This window comes from Leptopilina heterotoma, unplaced genomic scaffold (genome assembly GCF_015476425.1).
Source record: "Leptopilina heterotoma isolate Lh14 unplaced genomic scaffold, ASM1547642v1 Lhet_31, whole genome shotgun sequence".
Classification (NCBI taxonomy): domain Eukaryota; kingdom Metazoa; phylum Arthropoda; class Insecta; order Hymenoptera; family Figitidae; genus Leptopilina; species Leptopilina heterotoma.
Window position 1 is genome coordinate 1,056,570 of NW_025111011.1, and position 24,414 is coordinate 1,080,983.

A 24,414-nucleotide genomic window follows, 5' to 3' on the forward strand; every position below is an offset into this window, starting at 1 on the left:
TATTAAACAGTGAAAATGAGTGTAAAACCAATCGATGAACAGTACAGTACTGAGAGGATAATTACGATCGCAAGCTAGAAAATATGATGCATATATAAATGCAAATCGTGAATCCTTTGTACATTGACAATATATCTTTGTACCGTGTATACAAAATATATATCTATATACAAATATATATAAGCATAAATCAAGCACGATTTATGAAACGTGGTTGTATTCGATATTACGTCAAGGTAAACACGAATTGAAAACTGACGATCTAAATATACAATAAAAAAATCCATTCTTCAGTTTAAATCTCAAATATAAAATTCACTTTTCTTTTTCATAAAAGGGGATTTTTTTTTGTAAATTAATTCAAGCTTCATGAGTGACGTTGAACAATTTTATATGTGAAAAGTATTAAAAAATATATATGAAAAAATTTTTTTAATAACAAAATATAAAACTTTAGTTCACCAACATAAATTTTTTCTATACGATTGATGCAGTGGTTAATATTTTGAAAAAATAAAAAAAAGATAAATAAATGCAAAAAATAAAAAATAAACGGGAGTGGAAAAATTGAAACGTACCAAAAATAATAAATAAAATTAATAAGCAAAGATTTTCGATTCGAATAAGAATTATTTCTTTGTAAATATTAAATAAAAATAAATGTACTATGTAGGTACTTACTAATTATAATCAGCAAAACGATTATTTGATTCAAATCAATTATTTTCATCGGCAATTTTGCTATGATTCGTGTAAAAAAACTTTTTGGCGTTGATAAATGAACACGTTTAAACATGAGGAATCACTGATTACTATACTGACGAGCTAGTAAATTTTCTAAGAATTTAAAGTTAGAGACCCGCCCACTTGGTATTCTCGCGCTTCCTATTGGCTCACTGTTCAAGGTCACGAAGCAGCCAATCGAAAGGAACGAAAAATTATGTGGGATCATTTAGTGAAAATAGTTACGCTATAATTACAAATGATTGCAGAAATTCAAATATTTTTAAAAGTAATAAAATTCTTCGACAAAATTCAATTATTTTCAAAAATTTTATTAAAATTCATTACAAAATTTCAATTATTTCCATAATTAACAATATTTATCACACGAATTCAATTATTTTCTAAAGTAATAAAATTCAATTATTTTCTAAAATTTTAATAAAATCGATTGCAAAATTTCAATTATTTTCAAAAGTAATAAAATTCTTCGCAAAAATTTAATTATGTTCAATATTTTTTTTTAAATTCTCGTCAAAATTTCAATTATTACTTTTAGAAACATTAAAATTCTTCTCCGAAATTCAATTATTTTTAAAAAATCTTTTTAAAAAATGGTCAAAACATCTCAATTATCTTTATAAATAAATATAGCAAAATTCTTCGACAAAATTAAATTATTTTCAAAAATTTTAATAAAATCCATTGCAAAATTTCAATTATTTTTAAAAGTAATAATATTCTTCGCAAAAATTAAATACTATTCAATATCTACTATTTTCATAAAATTTACCAAAAGAATTTAATTATTTAAAAAAAAAATTTAATAAAATTCTACAAAAACTTTTAATTTTTTTCAAAAAATAATAAAAATTTCACAAGAATTTCATTAATAACAAATTTTTTTATAAATTTCTTCGCAATCATTCAACTATTTTCATAAATAATAAAATTTTTACGGGGATTCAATTATTTTCGTAAATAATTATTTTCAATAGAATTTTTATCGAATTCCTCGAAAAAATTCTTAAAAATTTTATTAAAATTCGTCCAAAGAATTTAATTATTTAAAAATTTGTTGATAACATTTTTAATGGGAATTGAATTTCAAGAAACATTTAATTATTCAATAAATTTAATAAATTTAAATAATTGAATTTTGGTTGAATTTTCTGATAAACATTGATTTAAAAATAGTTTTCAATTAAAATCTTAGATTTTAATAATTGAATTCTTTTGAAGAATTTCATTAAAATTTTAAAAATAATTGAATTTTATTGATACATTTTTTTAAAATAGTCTTAAAAATAATTGAATTTCTACCAAAAAAAGTTTTATCAAAACTTTTTAAAATGTTTGAATTTCTGCTAAAATTCTGATATTTTTAAAAATAATGGAATTCCTGCGAAGAATTTGATTAAGACTTTTTAAAATAATTGAATCTCTGCAAAGATTTTTATTAGTTTACGAAAATATTTAAATTCTTGAGAAAAATTTTATTAAAATTTCTGAAAAATTTTAATAAAATTCTTCGCAAGAATTCAATTATTATTATAAATAATAAAATTCAATACAGAATTTCAATTATTTTATTTATTTTTAATACAATTTTAATCGAATTTTGTCGAAAACTGTAATTATTCTTAAAAATTTTATTAAAATTCGTTGATAGAATTCAATTATTTGAAAATTTGTTGATAACGATTTTTTATGGGAATTGAATTTTAAGAAACGTTCAATTATTCAATAAATTATTTATTTGCATTTTTGCATTTAAATTTGTATTTAAATAATTGAATTCTAGTAGAATTTTCTAATAAAAATTGATTTTCATTTCATAAAAATGAATTTCAGTTAAAATTTTAGATAATAATTGAATATTAAATGCAATAGAGCGTGAATTTAAAAAAATAATTGAATTTTGTAATTAATTTTTTTGAAAAAGTTTAATTGATTTTTTTAAATATTATTTTTAGTTTCTATTTTCTAATATTTATTTAATTAAAGAATTTAGGAATAATTGAAATTTCGTAAAATTGAATATTGTAAAGAAATGAATTTGAAAATTGTCAAAGAACTTTTTCGATAATTATTAGAAATAATCGATATAAAGAAGAATTTTAGATATAAAAATTCTTAAATATAATAATTGAATTGATAATGATTTTAATTATTATAAATTATTTTTATTAATAATTATTATTAATTATTATAAAACATTATCGATTTCTTCATGTTTTTTAGTTATGAAAAATTGAATTTCTAGTTTTAAGTAAAATATTCTCTTATTTGATTCGCCCTGATTCTATTTTTGTCAGTTGGTCCGTAAAGTCCGTATTTTTAAATACTTTCACTGCTTCGAGCCCTGAAAATATAATAATGAATAAAATAAATAAAATAAAAACATACAAATAATAATAAAATATACAATTGCAGACCGAAATAAAAATTAAAAATCTTATAACAAACATAAAATAAAAATTTTTAATGAATAAAATAAAATACACAAATAAAAACAGAAATAACAAATTAAAAATGTTAATAAAAATGAAAAACAATTAAAAATCGCAAATACAAATAAAACTTAAAAATAAAAAGTACAAAAATATAACTGAAAGTGAAATAAATAAAATCGTAAAAAAGAGGTGGAGAATAAATAAAAGATGTTAAAAAGCAGATAAATATAAAAAATTCAAAACAGAAAATATGACGAATTTTACACATAGCTATAATATTTGTTGTAAAAAAGAAATAGAGAAATAAAATTACACGAAATGATGTTTTATTACTGTTGTTGAAAATTTGAATAGTCCTTATTCAATGAAATAAAATTAATTTCTACTGGCAAACCTTAAGGGGGAGAGAAAATGAAATATTCACTTTTTTTTTCTTCGCTGTTTTTTTATTATATGCTTTTTTACAGTCCCTCGAGACAAAGTCTATAACTGAGTCGGAAATCAAGCCCGCAGGAAAATTAATGAAACTTTTTTGCTGAAAGCCAAGGGCAATAGAACATCATACCAGATGACGTATTAATTATAGATTGACAGCTTTCGTAAAAATACAAAGCACAGTCCATATTTATTTTTTTTTTTCCCCGATAGCAAAAAAAAAAAAGGAAGTGACAACTGCAAATGAAAAAACAAGCGTTTCAAAAGCAATTCGGTCAATCGCTTTTCCGAGTGACACAATCAAGTGGAATTCTTTTTTTTAGGCTAGTATAATATCTCTCATATTCGGATAAATTTATTATTCTCCTGTCCTCATTTCTTTTTTCTAATTTTTTTTTTTTCATTGAGAAAATTCTATTTTTCTCGATGACAAATTTTCGAACAAATTTTTGCAATACCAACAAAGGAATTTTTTATTTTTTGAAATATTTAGCAGAGGGGAAAAAATTTGGAAAATACTGTGAGAATGTACAATAGGGCGATAAATGTACGTGCCTTTTTATGAATAATAATAGAATAATTTGCTAGAGAAGCACTTAGAGGAATAGAATATCTTATTCTGATTGCCGAGAAGCATTTTGTGGTGTCGTTACTCTCAATGGTACATGCACAGAATTATTATGGGGCTTTTCCCGGAAAATGTGGACGATTTCCGTCTGTGAGATGTACGACTCACTAGATAAAAGATATAAAAATCACCATTGTGGATATAAAAGGAGAAAAAAAAACAAATATATAAATTAAAAATAAATAAACTAGGGAGCTTTTGATTAAAATATGTCGGAGATTTTTTGTTTTGGCTAATTGAATCCGTCAAATGTGAAAGTAGATTAATTTTTTCTCGTTACAGACAGTGGGATATTACATTCATTAAAGTAAATAAAATCCCCAAGCAGATAAAAATAAATAATAATGAAAACAAAAATCTATCAAAATGTCTCTTTTTTAAATTTAATTTTTCATTATAATAACAACCGTACGTAATGAGAAGATATTTTAATATTTTCTTTAATAGAAAATATTATTTAAATCGGGATTGCATTTAGGGGGATTTAATACACTTTACTAATTGAGCAGGAGAAGCGGCCCCCACCACGAGGGGCCTTACCCCCTCTACTTGTCTTATTAACCAAGAGAGGGGAGCGCTTCTCTTCAATTAATTTTTGTTAGCTGCTAATTATAAATAAATATCTGTACATTTTCTTCAAAATATAAATTTTCTGAAGTGCGTTCACGTAACTTTTACTTTTACTCAAAAAATTTTCACATTTAATTTCACCCAAAGAATTTTTACACTCAAAACCAACAAAAATTTTTTATTTTTAATTTCACCAAAAAAATTTTTCACTTTCGCGAAAAAAACTTTCACTTTAAATTACACTTAAAATATTTTCACTTGCAAACAAAAAATTTTCACTTTAACTTAAAAAATTTTTATTTACACTAAAAAAATTATCACTTTCAATTTCGCAATAAAAAACATTTCACTTTCAATAAAGAAATTTTCTGTGAAATTGTAAGTAGAATTGTTTTTATTGAAAGTGAATGTTAAAATATTTTGAGTTAAAGTGAAAATATTTTGCGTTACATTCAAAGTGAAAATACTTTTTGAGTGAAAGTGAAAATAATTTTTGTGAAATGTAAAGTTAAAATATTTTGGGTGAAATTAAATATGAAAATTTGTTGTAAAAATTGAAATTATGAATCTTTTAGTAGTGAAAATTCTTTGAGTGAAATTCTAAGTGGACATTTTTCATAGAACGTGAAAGTATTTTGGGTGAAATTGAAAGTGAAAATTTTTTAATTGACAGTAAAAGTAAAAATTTTTTTTGTTGAAAGTGAAAATATTTTGGGTAAAATTGGAATTGTTTTGATTGAAGCAGAGAATTTTTTGAGTGAAGGTGAAAATTATTTGCGTTAAAGTGCAAATTTTATGAGTGAAAGTGAAAATTTCTATGATAAAATTAAAAATTGTTTAAGTGGATTTGAAAGTGGAAATTTTTTGAGTGAAAGTGAAAGTTACGTGAACGCACCCCCATTAAATAAATTGATATTTAAAATAAACATTTTTATTTTTAATTAAATATTATTAGGATATTTTAACGAAAATATTTGTCTCTATTAATATATTAAATATAAAATAGGTTTCACAATCAGTGGAAGAAAAAATAAAATCATTTTAATGAAATATTCAGATTTTTTAACGGAAACAATTTGTTTCTATTATAATATCAATATCAAATATAAAATAAATTTATAATCAGTAGAAGAAATAATAAAAACAATTGTACAAAATAAAAAATTGCAATAAATAAAAAAGACTTCTAATTTTTCATTTAAAACTTATTGACAAAATATAAAAGTTGAATGTAAATAAAAATTAAAAATTGTCATGAATGTAAAACAAAAATTAAAAATAGTTTCTTGCTTCGAAAAATAATATAGAAATTAAAAGTAAACAATGTTTTAATTAGATTTTGATATCCGAACTAAAATAAATTGACTAGCATATTTGTGTTTTGATTTACAATTAATTTATAATTGAATTAGAATTAATTTGAAATTAGTTTAAAATTTATTTGAAATAATTACTTTAGAACTAATTTCTAACTAATTCTGAATTAATTCTAAATTCATAAAAAAAAAATATTAAGGAGAGGGTACACCTATATTTTTAACTGCATTAAAGAAATAATTTAAATATTCAACAAAATTAATTTTAAAGTAATTTTTTGTGAGGAATTCAATTGTCATAAAATAAAATCAGTCAGAAAATATTTTTACTCTTTTATAATTCTTATTTTTCTTAAAAATTGCGGTGGATTTTGAAATCCATACGTACTTTTATTTTCTACTGTGTAGAAAATATGTTTTTGAATCCACAAAAAATGTCCAAATAAAAAAATTTGATTTTCATAATTTTTATAGCATTTTTTTTTAAATCTCGGTTTTTAGGCTGAAAATGCTAAAAAATACAATTATTCTTCATTTTTAAAAAATGAAAATTCATATGTTTATTTTTCTAACTAATTTCAGATCATAATTTTTATAAATAAAAATACAAAAAAATTAGGATAAAATTGTGATCTGAAATTGGTTAGAAAAATAAACAAATGAATTTTCATTTTAAAAAAATGAAGAATAATTGTATTTTTTAGCATTTTTAGCCTAAAAATTTTTTTAAAAAAATGCTATAAAAATTATGAAAATCCATTTTTTTATTTGGACATTTTTTTGTGGATTCAAAAACATTTTTTCTACAAAATTACGTATGGATTTCAAAGTCCACAAATTTTTAAGAAAAATAAAAATCCAAAAAGGGTCAAAATATTTTCTGATTAATTTTATTTTATGACCATTGAATTCTTCAAAAAAAATTACTTTAAAATATTTGTTGAATATTTTAATAATTTCTTTAATATAGTTAAAACTTAAGAATATAGGTGCACCCTTCCCTTAAAGAATTTATTTAGAATAAATTCATTTTAAATTTCACTATATGAATAATTTGAAAAAAAACAATATTTAGAGAAATCAATAAGTAATTTTACGAACGGGAATTATCTTTGGAATGCGACTAAGTTATTCTCATAATTCATGATTTGAAAATTTTCTGAATTGTTTTATATATTAAATCGATTGGAAATAAAAATATCTGCTTATTTCAATTATTTTTAAAATATACTTTAATTTATGCAAAAAAATTTCTAATTGAATGTCTTCTTTAAAAATTATTATTTTTAATTTTCTTCTAAGAAAATATTTTGACTATTGATTTTTTTTTTTTGAGGGAATAAATAACTATTTCTACTCATAAAAACAAAACAGAAATATTAAAGAATAAATATAATATCAGTATATATAAAAATAAATAAATATAAAACAAAAGTAATAAAAATAAATAAAGAAAATGTTTAAACAGATTTTTGTGAGAATTGAAAAAGTTAAAATAAGGAAAACTTTTTTTTAGTTTCAATATAACAGATGTATAAATAATTTTCAGGGAAATATATATATATATAAATATATACATATGTTTAATGCATGGTGGGCGCATTATCTTGTACCTGTCTCCGAAACAGTACAACTTTGTATGGCTTCCTGAATTCATAGTATACAATATATGTATATAGCCTCGTTTTAAGCTTCACGTAGTTTCTCCAGTTTTGCAAAGTTAAAAATTCTCAATGAGACCCTCCAGTTGAAACCGTTTCTATGCGTGACATGTACAACACATTCATGCATGTAACTTGAATAATAAACACTGATGTTACAATTTGATGAATTACGACTTAGATTTAAATTTCACAACTTTCGCAATACATTTTTTGTTTGACGGACTTTTATATTTTTACTAATTTTTTTTCAGAGAAAAAACGCAGTTCCATATTTATAATAGTTAGAATAATTTCACATAATTTTTACCATATTTTGGAAAAAATTTATTTTTGTTACCTATTTTAAAACCTAGTGGATAAAAAATTCATTGAGTCTAATTGAAGGTAAATTTACTTTTCAGATTGTCGAGGAAAAAAAGAGAGAGAGGAGGAGAAAGAAAAATTTTTTTTTTTTTTTTGAAATGAATCGTGAAATGTTGAGATTATTGGCTTTTGATAACGAGATGATGGAATGGATTAATTTAGAAAGCAATAAACTTGAACAAATGTTGAATTCCTGTTGGTGAAGATGCTTGTGGACGAGTGCGGGGGTGGCATGGGATGGTCCGCAAGTGTCCGAGGGGGTTGGTCAACCCCCGGGGGATGCGGAAATTCCGCCATGAGCTTCGCGGGAAGTGTTCCGTCTTTACATCCAACAGGATCGATTAGATCACTTCGATCACATCACTCCGCTATGGTGAGTTCATTTTTCTAATTAACTTTGTTTCAAAAAATATTCTTTTGAATGATTTCAAAAAAAAAATTAAAGAATAAGAATAAATAAATTATTTAGAAAATTAGAATATAAATACTTTGGAGAAGGGGTTATTTCCTTAAATTCTACTAGAATTTTTTTTAAATTATTAAAATAAAAATAAAATAAATAATAAAATAAATAACTTTTTTTTCTATACAAATTCTCTTCTTTCTTGATAATAATTTAGAAACAAAAATAATATCATTATAATTGATATTAAAACAAAAAAAGCACTCAATAATTAATTTTAAAAAAGTAGTAAAAAAAAAAAAAAAGTAGTAGAAAAGTAGCTATTATGAAAAAGAAAAATTAAATTTGACGACTAAAAACAACTCTTTTCAAATGATTCAGAAAAATTACAAAAATTTTTATTCTTCATTTTTTCTAATTTTCATCAAAAAAATTTACCTTTTTTCTCATACTGCTAATATAACTTGAATTCTAAATTTTAATTTTTAATTGTACAAAAATACGATTATATTTAAAAATAAAGTTTGAATGTAGAAACAAAATTTATTTAAATTATTTGACAATACTTCTAAATAATTAGAAATATAATTTAATCTTCTAAAAATAATGCACAGGAATTCAACTACCTTGAAAAAATCAAAACATTTTAATTACAATTTTTCGAAAGACGAATATTTCTCATAATTTTCAAATTAAATTACATTCAAAACATGAATAATTTTTGTTAAATAAATATTTAAATACTCATTTATTTATCCACAGAAATTACAATTACAATATTCTAAATGATTACTGTGTAAAATCTTTTTGAAATTTAACAACTTCTAAAAATTACAACTGTAATTCTTCCAAAATTCATTAAATTTTTTGTTGATGTTTTTAATGAAAATTATTCAAAACTTTAATAATTTAAAAAAAAATTAATTTACGGTATTTAAAAAAAGTAAAAAGCTGAATATTGTTACAGTTTTACAACAATTAAAATTTTCAAAAAGATTACAATTTAAAAATCTTTTGAAATTTAATTATTTCTAAAAATTCATAATATAACACTTCTAATATTTAATTATCAACTAAATTTTTAATTGAAATTCAATTTTAAATCAATTCTTAGAACTTTCAATCAATTCTTGGAACTTAGAAAGTTCCACAAAAATTCAATTATTTAAATAAAAAAATAAATAATTTATTAAATAATTGAATATTTCTTAAAATTGAATTCTTATAAAGAATTTTTTCAAAATTTCTTAAAATAATTGAAATTCTTTCAAAGAATTTTAATAACATTTTTAAAAATTACTGCATTTTTCCAGGAATTCATTTAAAATTTTATTAAAAAATTGAAATTCTGTGAAACGTATTATTATTTATAAAAATAATTTAAGTTTTGCAAAGAATAAAATTTTTTAAATACTTGATTTTGTTCGAAAAAGTTTATGAAATTTGTATTTTATGCCATTGAATTCCTGTAAAAATTTTATTAACTATAAAAATATTTAAATTTCTGTGAAGAAATTTATTAAAATTATATTTAAAATAATTGAATTTCTTAGAAGAATTTTATTATTTACAAAAATAATTGAATTCTTGACATTAATTTTACAATTTATAAAAATAATTTAATAAATTAGAAGAATTTTATCAAAATTGTTGAAAATAATTGAATTTAAATAATATTTTTAAAAAATTGTATTCATTCGAAAAACTTTATTAAAATTGTATGGAAATTAATTGAATTCCTACAAAACTCTTTTATTATTTATGAAAATAATTGAATTTCTTGAAAGAATTTTCTTACTTATGTTAATATTTTAATTCTTGCGAAGAATTAATTTACAACAATAATTGAATTCTTGACAAGAATTTTATCAGAATTGTTGAAAATAATTGAATTTTTATTAAAACTCTTCAAAATAATTGAATTTAAATAACATTTTTTCAAAATAATTGTATTCTTTCGAGAAATTGTATTAAAATTATATTTAAAATAATTTAATGTTTCAGAAGAATTTTATTATTTACAAAAATAATTGAATTCTTGACAAGAATTTTACAATTTATAAAAATAATTTAATTGTTTAGAAAAATTTTATCAGACTAGATGAAAATAATTGAATTCCTTTGAAGAATTTTATTATTTATGTTATTATTTTAATTCTTGCGAAGAATTAATTGACAAAAATAATTGAATTCTTGACAAGAATTTTATCAGAATTGTTGAAAATAATTGAATTTTTATTAAAACTCTTAAAAATAATTAAATTTAAATAATATTTTAAAAATAATTGTATTCTTTAGAGAAATATTATTAAAATTGTATTAAAAATAATTGTATTCCTACAAAACACATTTATTATTTATGAAAATTATTGAATTCCAGCTAAGAATTTTATTATTTACTTGAATAATTGAATTCTTACAAATTTTTTTTGACGAATTTATTTAAAATTTTATTGAAAATAATTCAATTCTTATATATAGGATATGAATAAAATTTTTAAAAATAATTGAAATTCTTCGAAAAGTTGGATTAAAATTTTCAAATAATAATTGAATTCCCGAGAAGAATTTCATAAAAATTCTTTTAAATAATTGATTTTTTTCGAAAAAATTCAAAGAAAATTGTATTTTAAATAATTGAAATCCTGTAAAAATTTTATTATTTATGAAAATAATTGAATGTTTACAAAGAATTTTATTCTATGATTTTTTTAAATAATTGAATTCTTTTGAGAAATTTTATAAAATTATAGTAGATATCGAAAATAATTGAATTTCTGCGAAGATTTTCTTATTTGGGAAAATAATTGAATTCTTACGAAAAAGTTTCTTAAAATTTTTCAAAATAAATAAAGCGTTTCAAAGAAATTTACAAAATTTTTGAGAATAATTTTTTATTTCAATTATTAACTGATTTCAGTGTAAATTCTAAAAAAATAAAGAAAAAAAGTAGCTTTTAGTGTCACAAATCTAAAAAAAAGTATCCAAATTGTATCAAATCGTAAAAAAGTAGTAAATAGTTGGTTCTAGTAGATGAGTGTGAAGCCTGTAATATGAGTTGATGAAATGAGTTGTATTCGTAAAAATATTTTTTATATTTTAATCAAATTTTTCTGAAATCAAAAAGTATTTGAAAGAAGCGCCGAACGATCTTGATGTAGCGTTGCCTTCCAGGCTTAGCACTACACAACCTCCATTCGTTAAGTATACAACTTTGAAATTAATTTCCCTCAAAGAGTAGTAAGTCAATTTTTTTCAAAAGGCAAAAATAAAAATAAGCAATAAATTTTAAAGTGAATTCCGCGCGGCATGGGAATTAAATTGAATAGTGGAAATCTTTTTCTTTTGCGGGGAAGGGATAATTTTTTTTTTTTTTTGACGGGTAGTCAATTTATTTTACAGGCACCACCCGAGACACCCAGGCGCTGTTTGCACTGCCATCCAGTTCATATGTCCACTCCGAACAATTACGTTCAACACCCTGTGCAGTATTATACACCGAGTCGTTGTGCGGATAGGCAAAATGGCACCTACGTACCACAGCGGAACTCCTATCATGGAGGTGAGTACATATATATACTCATTTTTCAATTAACATAAATCTCTGACACGTTAACGAGTTCCCCTCCGGGTTTTGATATAATGCATATCAGAGAAAATTATATGCTTCTAACATCGAGCTCTCTATTTTGCATATTAAGATGATTACGCGAAATTTTTATTATTTTCATTGGAACAGAGAAAATGTTTTTCGAGTATAGGTAGTAATTAAAGAATTTGGAATTTAGAGTAATTAGAAATATTAAAGAGTTTTTATTTTGTCTTTGGGAGATGGTGACGTAATTTTCCTTCTTCAATCTCTTCGGACCCCTTGTCTTATTTCCTGTTGCAATTCTCTAATACATATTACATAGGAAGTACCTTACTTCCGCTGGACCATTGCTGATGCTGCGGTCTTCTTTGCTTTAGAACTCGGAACCACACGCTGAAAGAAATGGGGTTTTTAGGAATGGGTGGGAGGGGAAAGTGGCTGGCAATTTCAACCCCGTCGACATTTCCTTGGCTAGCCAACCTCTGCCAGTAGGATTATCATTATTATTACTGTTATTATGTTTCGCACATTAATTTTCCCCTCAACGATATATGCCCTTCTATAGATATATATATATATGTATGGAGACAGAGAGAGAGAGAGTATAACTTAGTTTCATTTGCGCAAATGTTTGTGAGGAGCAATTAGAGTAATTGCATTAGTGGCATTGTGTTTGTTCTCAAGTATCTTTTCTTAGATTCGCGTATTTTTCTCATCAGTGGATAATTACTTTTTTGCCCACAAAATATTGCGAACAGTCATCTTGTTTTTAATTTCGAACTTTTTAATTTTATCATGAGGGCTTTCATTGAAGTATAATTTTTAAATTACATGTTTTTTTAGAATCATTGTAATCGATATATCCTTTTCATGAGGCGCATCACAGTTTTGTTTATACTATCATTTTACGCTAATTACTATTAATTTATTTTTTTTTGAATTCCTTTTAAAATATTTAAAATATTTTTTATTTATTTTATTTTAATCCTAAAGGAAACTTATTAACAATCAGTAGAAGAGAGAGTAAAAAATTTTTAATTTAATTACTATTAATTTTTTTTTAATTTCTTTTTAAACCCCCACAGCACCGAAACTTTCCTAAAAATTTATTAAATATTTACTTGCAATATTCGTCATATTTAACTGAAAAGTTTAGTGAAAATTGTGTAAAGATTTAAATATCCCGATTAAATAAATGTTTAGCGCAAAGCTTTCCTGAACATTTCCTGAACATGAAATTACATCTTCGCATAATTATAATTATAATTATGCGAAGATTTTATTGAAATGTTCAGGAAAGCTTTGCGCTACACATTTATTTAATCGGGACATTTAAATCTGTACACAACTTTCAATAAACATTGCAATGAAATATTCCGAATATTTCATAAATATTTAAAAATATTTAATAAATTTTTAGGAAACTTTTGGTGCTGTGGGGGAATATTTTAAATATTTTTTATTTATTTTATTTTAATCCTAAAGAAAACTTATTAAAAATCAGTAGAAGAAACAATGAAACAATTTTAATTTAATTACTATTAATTTATTTTTTTTTCAATTCTTTTTAAAATATTTTAAATATTTTCAGGGTGGACAAGTTTTTGCTCTTTTCAAATTCCCTGACTTTTCCAGGTTAAAAACGGAATTTTTCCAGGTTTTTAAAAAAAAAATTTATTCGAAAACATCAATAACTTCATTTTTAAATAAATGTTTAATCATTATTTTTTTTATAAAAATTAAGATATTCAAATATTTTAAATTCAATAACATATAATAATTAAAACCTGCTACTTTGTTACTGTAACTTCTTCAAAAATTATTTTCATCATTACGATTATTCATATCTAGAATTTTCAACTAAAATTCTTCTTCAAGTCAATTTTTTAAAAATAATTTTTGAAAAAGTTCTTTGTGAATTTTCAAATTCTTTTGTTTACAATTTAATTTTACGAAATTTCGATTATTCTGACATTCTTCAATTAAATATATATTAGAAAATAAGAACTTCAAATAATTACAAAAAATTCCATTAAACTTATTGAGAAAAATTAATTCTATAGAATTCTTAATTGAAAGTATGAAAAGTTCAAATTATCAAATATTTTAATTTGAAATTCATTTTTAAATCAATATTTGTTAGAAATTCTTTATGAGAATTCAATATTATTTAATTATAAAAATAAATATTTTATGAAACAATTGAATATTTCTTAAAATTGAATTTTCATAAAGAATTTTTTCAACAAATTTTTAAATAATTGAATTTTCTTGACAAATTTTAATAACATTTTTAAGAATAATTGCATTTTTCGAGAAATTTGATGAAAATTGTATTAAAAATAATTGAAATTCTGCCGAGAATTTTATAAAAAAATTTTGAAAATAATTGAATTTCGGAGAAAAATGTTATTACTTATAAAGATTATTGATATTTTGACGAGAATTTTTGTAAATTTTTAAACATAATATGAATTTCTGCGAAGAATTTTATTAAAATTATTTTGAAAAAAATCGAATTGTTTCGCAAAGAATTGCATTAAAATTTTTAAAAATAATTTTATTCTTTAAGAAATTCAATTAAAAATTTATTAAAAATAATAATTAAATTCTAATAAATAAATTCTAGCAAAGTTTTTTAAAATAATTAAATTTCTTTGATAAATTTTAATAAAATTTTAAAGAATAATAACTTTTTTCGAGGAATTACATTAAAATTGTATTAAAAATAATTGAAATTCAGAATTAAGTTTTATTAGATATTTATGAAAATAATTGAATCTCTATGAAATTTTTATTATTAAAATTTTGCAAAGAATTTTATTAAAATTTTTGAAAATAATTGAATTTCTGAGAAGAATTTTACTACTTTTTAAAATAATTGAATTTCTTCAATCATTTGTAATTTTTCTTCAAAATTCAATTTGTTTTAGTGTTTTTAACTAAAATTCTTCTATAAATCCATTATTTTTAATAAAACTAGTTAAATATAATATTAAAAAATTTAACTAATTTCAGAAGAATTTTAGTTTTTAAAATTTTTTTTAAATCTAAGTTTTTTTATATTTCTAATTAAATTCATTTATAATAGAAATTGTGCAAAATTTTAAATAAAAATCTTTTAAAGTTCATCTACTTATGAAAATTATAAACGCAATTCTTTTAAAATTTAATTAATTTTGAAATATTTAAGTGAAATTAGATTTCACAGCATGTGACTGTTACAGAAATGAATGTTAATTTTTTCGACCACTTTTCTCTTAAAATATTAAATAAATGAAGCTAGTTTTTTGTGAATAACTCTAAAATATAATAAAGAAGAGCAGTGATGTGCAAAAGTTTTAATAATTCTAAAATAAATTATAAAAAAATACTTTGAAATCGGAAAAGACGAGAAACTGATTAAAAGTGATTTTGAGAACTGATAATTTTAAAGTTATTTTTTAATAAATAATTTTAAAAATATTAAAACTTTTTCACATCACTGCCCTTCTTTATGATATTTTAGAGTTATTCACAAAAAACTAGCTTAATTTATTTAATATTTTAAAAGAAAAGTGGTCGAAAAAATTAACATTGAATTCTGTAACAATCACATGCTGCTCAAGTATAAACACAATAACTTTAGAAAACAACAATTTTCCAGGATTTCGATAAAAATTCCCTGACTTTTCCAGGTTTTTTCAAGGTTTATAAAATTCCCTGACATTTCCAGGTTTTCCAGGTTACGTAGCAACCCTGATTTTTTATTTATTTTATTTTAATCCTAAAGAAAACTTATTAAAAATCAGTAGAAGAAAAAGTAAAAAAATTTCAATTCCATTAAATTACAATGTGCATAAAATTGTTACCATAATAATTATCAACAAAAATTTTGATCTTTCAGTCTGTCTTTTATTTATGCCAACTTATAACGAATATTTTATTTTTTTTTACTAAAAGTAAGTCAATTATTTCAGAATAATAACAGTTTACAGTTCTTTTTAATCCTAAAAACGTTAATTATTATGAATAATGGAAAAAAAATTTCTCCGTGGCGAATTTAAATCAAAATTCAAAAATAGTTTTTGTTTCGAAAAGGAATATGTAATTCTGAGTTCATTTCAAATTAATCGTAAATTAAAACTAAATTAATTAGTATTAATTAGAATTAATTTAGTGTTAATGATAGAACTAAATTTAAAATTAATTTAGAATGAAGAGAATGTAGTTAGTAATTTATAAAAAAATTTCTTACTATGTTTTATGGATAAATATTGTTATTTATTTAAAGATTATGCGGATCAATTTACTGCCTTGATAATTTAATGGAATTATTTTCTCAAGTCACTGAGTCAACCCTCTCGATTAGATACGGTCTCATGTGAATTAGATCTACCCCTAATCACTAAATCAAACACAATAGCGATGCTCTAATCAGCTTCATTCCGTTCACTTCAAATGTTAATTCTCTCGTTCAGAAATATGTAATTTGCCAAGAAAATTGCTCCCAATTATTGTTACATTTATAGAATTGGTTTACGAGTCACGATAATATTGAAGTAAAAATATTTTTACATCCTTATTTTTTTGGGAAAAAATTAACAGTAAAAGATTACAGTTACATTTAATTTTTATTTATAGACAGAGAGGAATTTTTTCTACTTTATTGTTATTTATCAAAAAAGAATAATAATTTTTTCCAAATTCTCTTTAAAATTGCATTACATTTCTTTGAAAGATTATTTTTTATTTAAATGACATTTTTGAAATCAAGTGACAAAGGCAAGGGGAATCAAATTTTCCTTGGAATCACAATATGGGACAGAGAAGTAAACGTAGCGGAAAGTCAACGTCTTTCCATCAAGGGAAGACTGTAACTTTTTTTTTCCTATCAAAAATTGCTCTTGTCGCACTTTTCTTCAATATATTGTATAAAATAGAAAGAGTATTAGAATCTTATTTTTTGAAATAAAATTTTAATAATTTAAATATTTGAAATAATTAAAAAAAAGTTTCTAATTTACGCCAATTTGCGAAAATAAAAGCACCCATTAAATAAATTTTCGATGGTTTCCAATTTTAAGAAGACAGTAACGAATAATTTAAAAAATTTTATTTTATTCATTTTAAATTGTTGCAGAATGAAGAATTTTTGTTACATTCTAAAAAGTGGCTTCTGGAAGAGCGGAAATTTCAGAAAAGTATTCCCTTCTAAAGTATCCATATAATTTTTTAGGGTTTATAAAATTTTTTTATGAGTCTGCATTTTTCTTTGTGTTGAAAAAAATTGAGAAATAGTTTTTTTTTAATTATTAGTAAAATAAATTTATCGAGTAATCGTAGAAGAGAGAAAAAAAGAGAGAGAGATAGTTTGTAACATTAATCAAAATTAACCTTCCTCTGTCAGCCCTTTTTTTTTTGCTAAGCGTTGAACTTTATCATGAAGTATGACTGCATCATCAACGAATTCTAATTCCGTTCACTCACGTAGAATTGGATAAAGGGAATTTTTTTTTCTTTACCCCTTTTTTCTCTCTCGACTCGGTAATGCTCACATTGAACAAACCATTGTTTAATTTCTTGTCGCTCTCTTCCCCGTCTACACATTCTTCATCTTCTTTTTATTATTATTTTTTTCGCTTCATTGTCGTCGTGCAGGCAACAGCCACAATTTTAGAGGGCTGACCGCACAAGAGGTTGTATAAAAAAAAGAAGAAAAAAAAACGTCAACGTTGACAATATCCAAGGCGTGGTAAAACCATGAAACTCGAGGACCAAATATTCTTGACTCACGGTCAGTTGTTAACGTACGAGCGGTTATACGTGATTTCCATAAAATTAAATTTTGAGGTGGATTTTTATGAATTTGTGACAAAGAGAAGTGGCGCTTTATTAAATTTAAGGCAGTTTTAACATTCACAGTCCCTATCAAAAAAATTTAAATAGTGGAAAGATTTTATGGGAATGAAATTAGTGGAAGAAAAATTAATTAAAAATTTTGTGGACTTTTAAATTTGATTTCTGAAGTGAAATGGAATTTTTAAATTCGTAATTTCGGGAAGGAATTTTTTTTTTGAGAAGAAAAATAAAAAATATTAGAAATAAAAGCAACGATGCAAATTATCTTTTGAAGTGTTTTCCTTATTAAAGATTTGTTGGTGAATTAAAAACGTTCTTAGCGAGTCTTTTCCGAATATGCTTCGTGTATTTTCGGGACCTGTCGGCTGAGTAGGGGGAGAAGGGTATAAAAGGGACGGTAGAAGGAGAGGGATCGCCATTCTACGATGAGAGGCGGTCAGAAAAGGTTCACTTTTTACCTGCGGTAAAGTAATTTTTTTTTAATTTATCAATCTTATTCGCTTTATTTTAATCCTAAAGGAAACTTATTAAAAATCAGTAGAAGAAAAAGTACGAACATTTCAATTCGATATAAATTACAATATACGCAAAATCGTAACCATAATAAATAGCAATAAATATTTAAACCCACTGTGAGTTAGAATTAAGTTCAACCCAAAAGTGCCCCCAACTAATTTTTCTTTTAATTCTTATTCTGTTATTAAAATTTATTAGATAATGCTGAAAACGAAAATCATCTGTGGAAGGAATTAAAAGAAAGCTCAATTTTTCTTAATTCTTTCTAGGTTTAATTGTTTTAACTTGATTTAAAACTAAACCATGGTTGCCACAAAAATTTAATTTTGTTTTTCCCTGATTTCCAGAGAGAATTTTGACATTTTCCCCTGATCCTAAAAAATATTCTGATTATTATTCCTTGGGAACTGAAATTTTCAAAAATATCAAATTTAATTCTTTTTGAAATTCAATAAATTAGAAAAATATTATTATAAAACATGAATAAGGCAATCACTCCGATTAATAATAATTAATTATTAAAGATTATCCAGTGATAAAATAAAATCTTTATTTTACATTTATTTATTTTTACCTCTTTATTTTATATAAAAATATTTTTACTCTAACTTCTTTGAAATTATTTCATCATTTAAATTCAATTAATATTTTCTAGAATTTTGAAATACAATTCTTCTTTAAATTAATTATTATAGTTAAAAGTACGAAAAATTTATAATTCCAAAGATTTGAATTTAAAACTTTTTCAAAAGTCAATTATTTCTAAAAATTCTAAAAGCTTTAATGCTTTTAATATTCAATTATTATCTATAAAATTTTAACTGAAATTCAATTTTTAAATAAATTTTTATTAGAAAATTCTACGAGAATTCAACTATATAAATACAAAACTAAATAATTTATTGAATAGTTGAATGTTTTTTAAAATTGAATTTTTATGAAGAATTTTATTAACACCTTTTTAAAATAATTAATTTATTTTAAGGAATTTAATTAAAATTTTACAAAAATTTATTAAATTATAGAATTTTATAACAATTTTTGAAAATAATTGAAAACTTTTAAACAATTTTATTAAAATTTTTCAAAATAATTGCATTTATGAGAAGAAATACTCTGCAAAGTATTTTATTACTTTTCAAAAGAATTGAATTCTCGTGATGATTTTGCTATTTAACAAAATAATAGAATTCTTTCAAAAAATTTGATTATTTTTGAGAATAATTAAATTCTTGACAAAAATTTTAAAGAAATTTTTTAAAATAATGAAATTCATTCAAAAAAATTTGATTATTTATGAAAATAATTGAATTCTTGCCAAAAATTTTATAGAAATTTTTTAAAATAATTAAATTCCTTCGAAAAATTTGATTATTTATGAAAATAATTGAATTCTTGCCAAAAATTTTATAGAAATTTTTTTAAATAATTGAATTCCTTCAAAAATTTGATTATTTATAAAAATAATTGAAATTTTGACAAAAATTTTATAAAAATTTTTTTAAATAATTGAATTCCTTCAAAAAATTTTATAGAAATTTTTTAAAATAATTGAATTCTTTCGAAAAATTTGATTATTTATGAAAAAAATCCAATTCTTGCCAAAAATTTTATAGAAATTTTTTTAAATACCTAATTGAATTCCTTCGAAAAATTTGATTATTTATGAAAATAATTGAATTCTTTTGCCGAATTACTGGAAAATTTTTGAAAACAATTGATTATCTTCGATGAATTAAAAGTTTTTTTATAAAAATATTTAAATTTTTGCAACGAATTTTATTATTTTATTGAATAATTGAATGTTTTTTAAAAATTGAATTCTTTTGTCAAGTTTTAATAAATTTTTTTGAGAATAATTGCATTTTTCCATAAAGTTACTTATTTAAAATTATATTAAAAATATTTAAAATTCTAGAATGAAATTAATTGAATACCTAAATAGAAATTTTATTATTTATGAAAATAATTAAATGTTTTCGTAGAATTGTATCAAATTTTTTTTTCAATATTTAAATTTTTTAATAAATTTTATAAAAATCGTAAATATTGAAAGTTATTGAATTGCGAAAAACTATTGAAACTAATTAAAATTTTGCAAAGAATTTTATTTGAATTTTTAAAAATAATTGAATTTTTGGCGAAAGATTATGCTATTTATAAAGATAATTGAATTCTTGTCGAGATATTCGTTAAAATTTTTTAAAATATTTGAATTTCTTCGAAGAATTTTATTACTTTTGAAAATAATTGAACTCTTGTCATAAATATTGTTATTTATGAAAATAATTGATTTTTACAAAGATTTTTTTTTGAATTCCTAAAAATAATTGAATTTTTGTGACGAATTTTGTTATTTATCAAGATAATTGCGTTAAAACTTTTAAAATATTTGAACAATATTTAAAAATCCATTGTGGTCAGAAATAGAAAAAAAAATTTTTCCAGTGCTTTTATTAAAAATTCCTGACTTTTCCCTAATTTCCCTGACTTGTGGCAACCCTGGTGTAATATCAATTTTTAAAACTTATAAAAACAATCAAAATCAATTTTTTTTGGCTTTTAAGAGAAACATGTTTTCTTGAAGCAAAATTTGATAAATACTGTTTGCAGTGAATGTACAAACATTTCAAACAAAGAATTTTCATCATGAGATAGTTTTATGTCAAGTTAAAATAATTAACCTACAAAAAATTAAGAATTTAGTTTTCTTTTAATTCCTTTCATAAATGATTTTCGTTTTCAGCGTAAACTTATCAATTTTAATTTAACAGAATAAGAATTAGAAGAAAAATTATTTGGGGGAGCACTTTTGGGTTAAATTTAATTCAAGCTCACCGTGTAACCAAGTTACAGTATGGCTTTTAACTTTTTTTGTTTACGTAAACTTATAACATAATAAATACTTTATTTTCTTTTTTTTCAAATATGTAACTATTATTACAGAGTGATGACAGTTTACTTTACAGAGATTTCGAGATTGAAATTTAATAGGCGACTTGAGCAATTCGATTTTTTATGAATTCTTTTGTTTATTTTGCAGGGACCGATATAAGTTTGCAATTTAAGAATTTTCATTTGTAATACAGAGCCAAAGACACTACTTGTCAACGAAACGAATAAATTTGTTGACTTGCCTATCGTCTGAGCAGTCAAGTGAAACTGCATTCAAGCGTAATTTAAAGATAAAAGACACAGGTCGCGGTTATATATATTCTATCTTATATTGAGTATTTTTTTACGATTCAAAGCTTTCTGTATGCAAATTAAATTCTCTATTTCCGTCTGCAATTGGAATTAAAGATGTATTCATGCGATATAAACCTAACGTGAAACGGGAAACGAATGATGAGAATATGGTTTTCATGCGCTTAATTCAATTCATTTTTTTTATGCGGAATCAAATCAAAACGAAATTCAAATTCCTCTGAAATTTTAATCATCGGTAATTCAGAAATTAATTTATCTCATGTGATAATTTTATAGTTGGAAATATTCTATTGGATTTATTAGTATAATCTATTCTAGCAATAAAATTATATTTTACTATTTTTATTCAGTTTATCGAAATTGAAAATTCTAACTTTTAGTTTAGAAATTATAATAATAATAATAATAATAATAATAATAATAATAATAATAATAATAATAATAATAATAATAATAATAATAAAAATACTGAAGAAAAAATTTAAGATGATAAAATCAAAGTGAATGAAATGCGTTCCATTTGCATCAAGAAGATAAAATGAGGCGATTTTTTGAAATAAAAAAAAAATAGAGAACAAGAAAGTGTGCTTTGCTGGATGAGGCTATAAGAAAAAGAGGTCAACGATCATGAAATAGGAACGCGATGTCGTCCACTTCTTTAAAGAATCACGATTCTTGGGGGACGACTTGAAAACTCTCTGACAAGTGATTCTCGAATAATAATTCCAATCAATTATTTAACTCTATATATAGTTGTCAAAAGAACTTTTATGAAACTTTTTATTTCAATTATTATTTTTACGAGTCTGTTCCAAATTACTTTTAGAATTTTTCCATTCGCTATCGTCTCTCATTTTATAAAACGACAAATTTCTTTCTCCTTTTTTTTGGGGGGGAAGTTCATTGAAATTTTAGTAAGAATTATTTTTTATTTTTACGAATTTCGAATTTTTTTTTGTTAAATAGGTTCTTTTTAATCAATTTAAAAAGTATTTGATTTCGATGGGGAAAAAAATAAGTTTAAATAGGGTTTTTGTAGAGTGTATGGGATATTTTTTTCAAAATTCTGAGAACGTATTATTTTCATGAGCATCGAAATATAAATCCCCGCGCTCGCTCAGGAAAAATAAATTTGCAATTCGAGACTTGTAGCGAAATGCAAGGTTATTTCATAAAACGAGAAATGTATTCCATGCAAGAATGAATTCTAGTTTTCCACTTAACATAATATGCACATGTCTTCTCGAAATACACACGGGGACATCTACTTTTTAGGGTTGTCAATTTTTTCTTCCTTTGAATTTTTGACAAAGGGCGAATAGTTCCAGTAAAGTTTCATATTACCGAAAAGTTATTCTTTTTATTTTTTTTTTAAGGACTTTATTTCCATTAATTTGAAAAAAAATTATTATATTTTATTGTAATTATTTTAATTTCAATACTATTTTCTTAAGTTATTGTATTTTGAATATTATTTTTTGCTTTATTCTTTTATTATTCGTTTAGTAATTTAGTAATTAAATTATAGCTTTATTAATTTAATTTCTTCTTCACTTTAGTTATTAATTTTATTCTTGTCGTTATTTTATTTCCCTTGTGTAATTTTTTTCTCCCTTGCGCGTTTGACAATTTTTTTGTTTGAATTTTCTTGGATTAATTGAGGTATTAAATTAAGTTTTTTTTTTCTAGACCCTCGACCGCGTTATAATGTAGATTCCGAGGATAGTGTTGGGGGCAACACAAACTGGGTTCTTGGCGATTTGCGCAGCCTTCACCGTTGTGTGCCAGCTCTTCGTCGAACAGGTAAATAGTCTAAATATACATACGTTTGCCCTCATGCCTCATTATTCATCCCATCATTATTCACTGAGAATGGGGATGAAGCACGATTTCAAATCGATATCCTTTTCATAAGGCGCACTCATTAGCATTTCTAATTTCACCAATATATGCGCGCCACTAATTACTGCGAATTCATCCGCCTTTTTTTTAATATTCCCATAATTATGAAAATATTTTGTTTATATTAATAATCATAAATATTTAGGTATATATTAATATTAATTATACAAAATAATATTATTAATATTACTATAAACAAGAATATTAATATAATTTAAATTAAAAATTTAAGAAATATAATAATTACTTATGTGACGATAATGAAGTGAAATCAAAATATTATTATTTAATTGTTTTTAAAATATGCGTTTTATTCGACGCACGAAATTTGTTGTACGCTCCTGAGTGCCGATTGTGCGCGTGCGCTCAGCCTACGACCAATAGCGAGCGAGTATGTCTCTCCACCGAGATCTTCTCCCTCCAACAACGCACCGAACCGAGGACCCCGAATGCACGGTCCGAGATCTTCACTTCTCGAAGCGGTATCACCGCGATAGGGTCTCTGATGTGGTATTACCACGATGAGATCGAAGTGGTTTCACCACAAGCGGTATCACCGCAAGCGGTATCACCGCATAGGAGATAAAGAGGTGTTACCTCACGGGTAGGAACGCGCTCTCCCACGAAATCGTTCGGTGCCGTTTCGAAAGTCGTCGTTGTCCGAAATGTCGTTTATTGTATTGTAACTCGTCGCGTTACTATACTAAAATCCGTGTCTGCTTTATGTTATCGTTTTATCGTTTTGTAACTCGCCACGTTACTCTTTTACGGAAATCCGCGTCTCGCACGTTAATG

The 24,414-nt window shown here is 23.0% G+C and overlaps 1 protein-coding gene across 1 annotated transcript in view; it reads left to right on the plus strand.

The window, feature by feature from the left end:
- LOC122504655 (monocarboxylate transporter 10) overlaps positions 1 to 24,414 on the plus strand; it is a 198,626-nt gene that overhangs the window by 68,609 nt on the left and 105,603 nt on the right. Inside the window, exons 2-4 of the mRNA XM_043615850.1 lie at positions 8,194 to 8,528; positions 11,961 to 12,120; positions 23,407 to 23,520. Of these exons, the coding sequence (XP_043471785.1) occupies positions 8,361 to 8,528; positions 11,961 to 12,120; positions 23,407 to 23,520 (442 nt within the window). The 5' untranslated portion in view covers positions 8,194 to 8,360. The remainder of the gene's footprint in view (positions 1 to 8,193; positions 8,529 to 11,960; positions 12,121 to 23,406; positions 23,521 to 24,414) is intronic.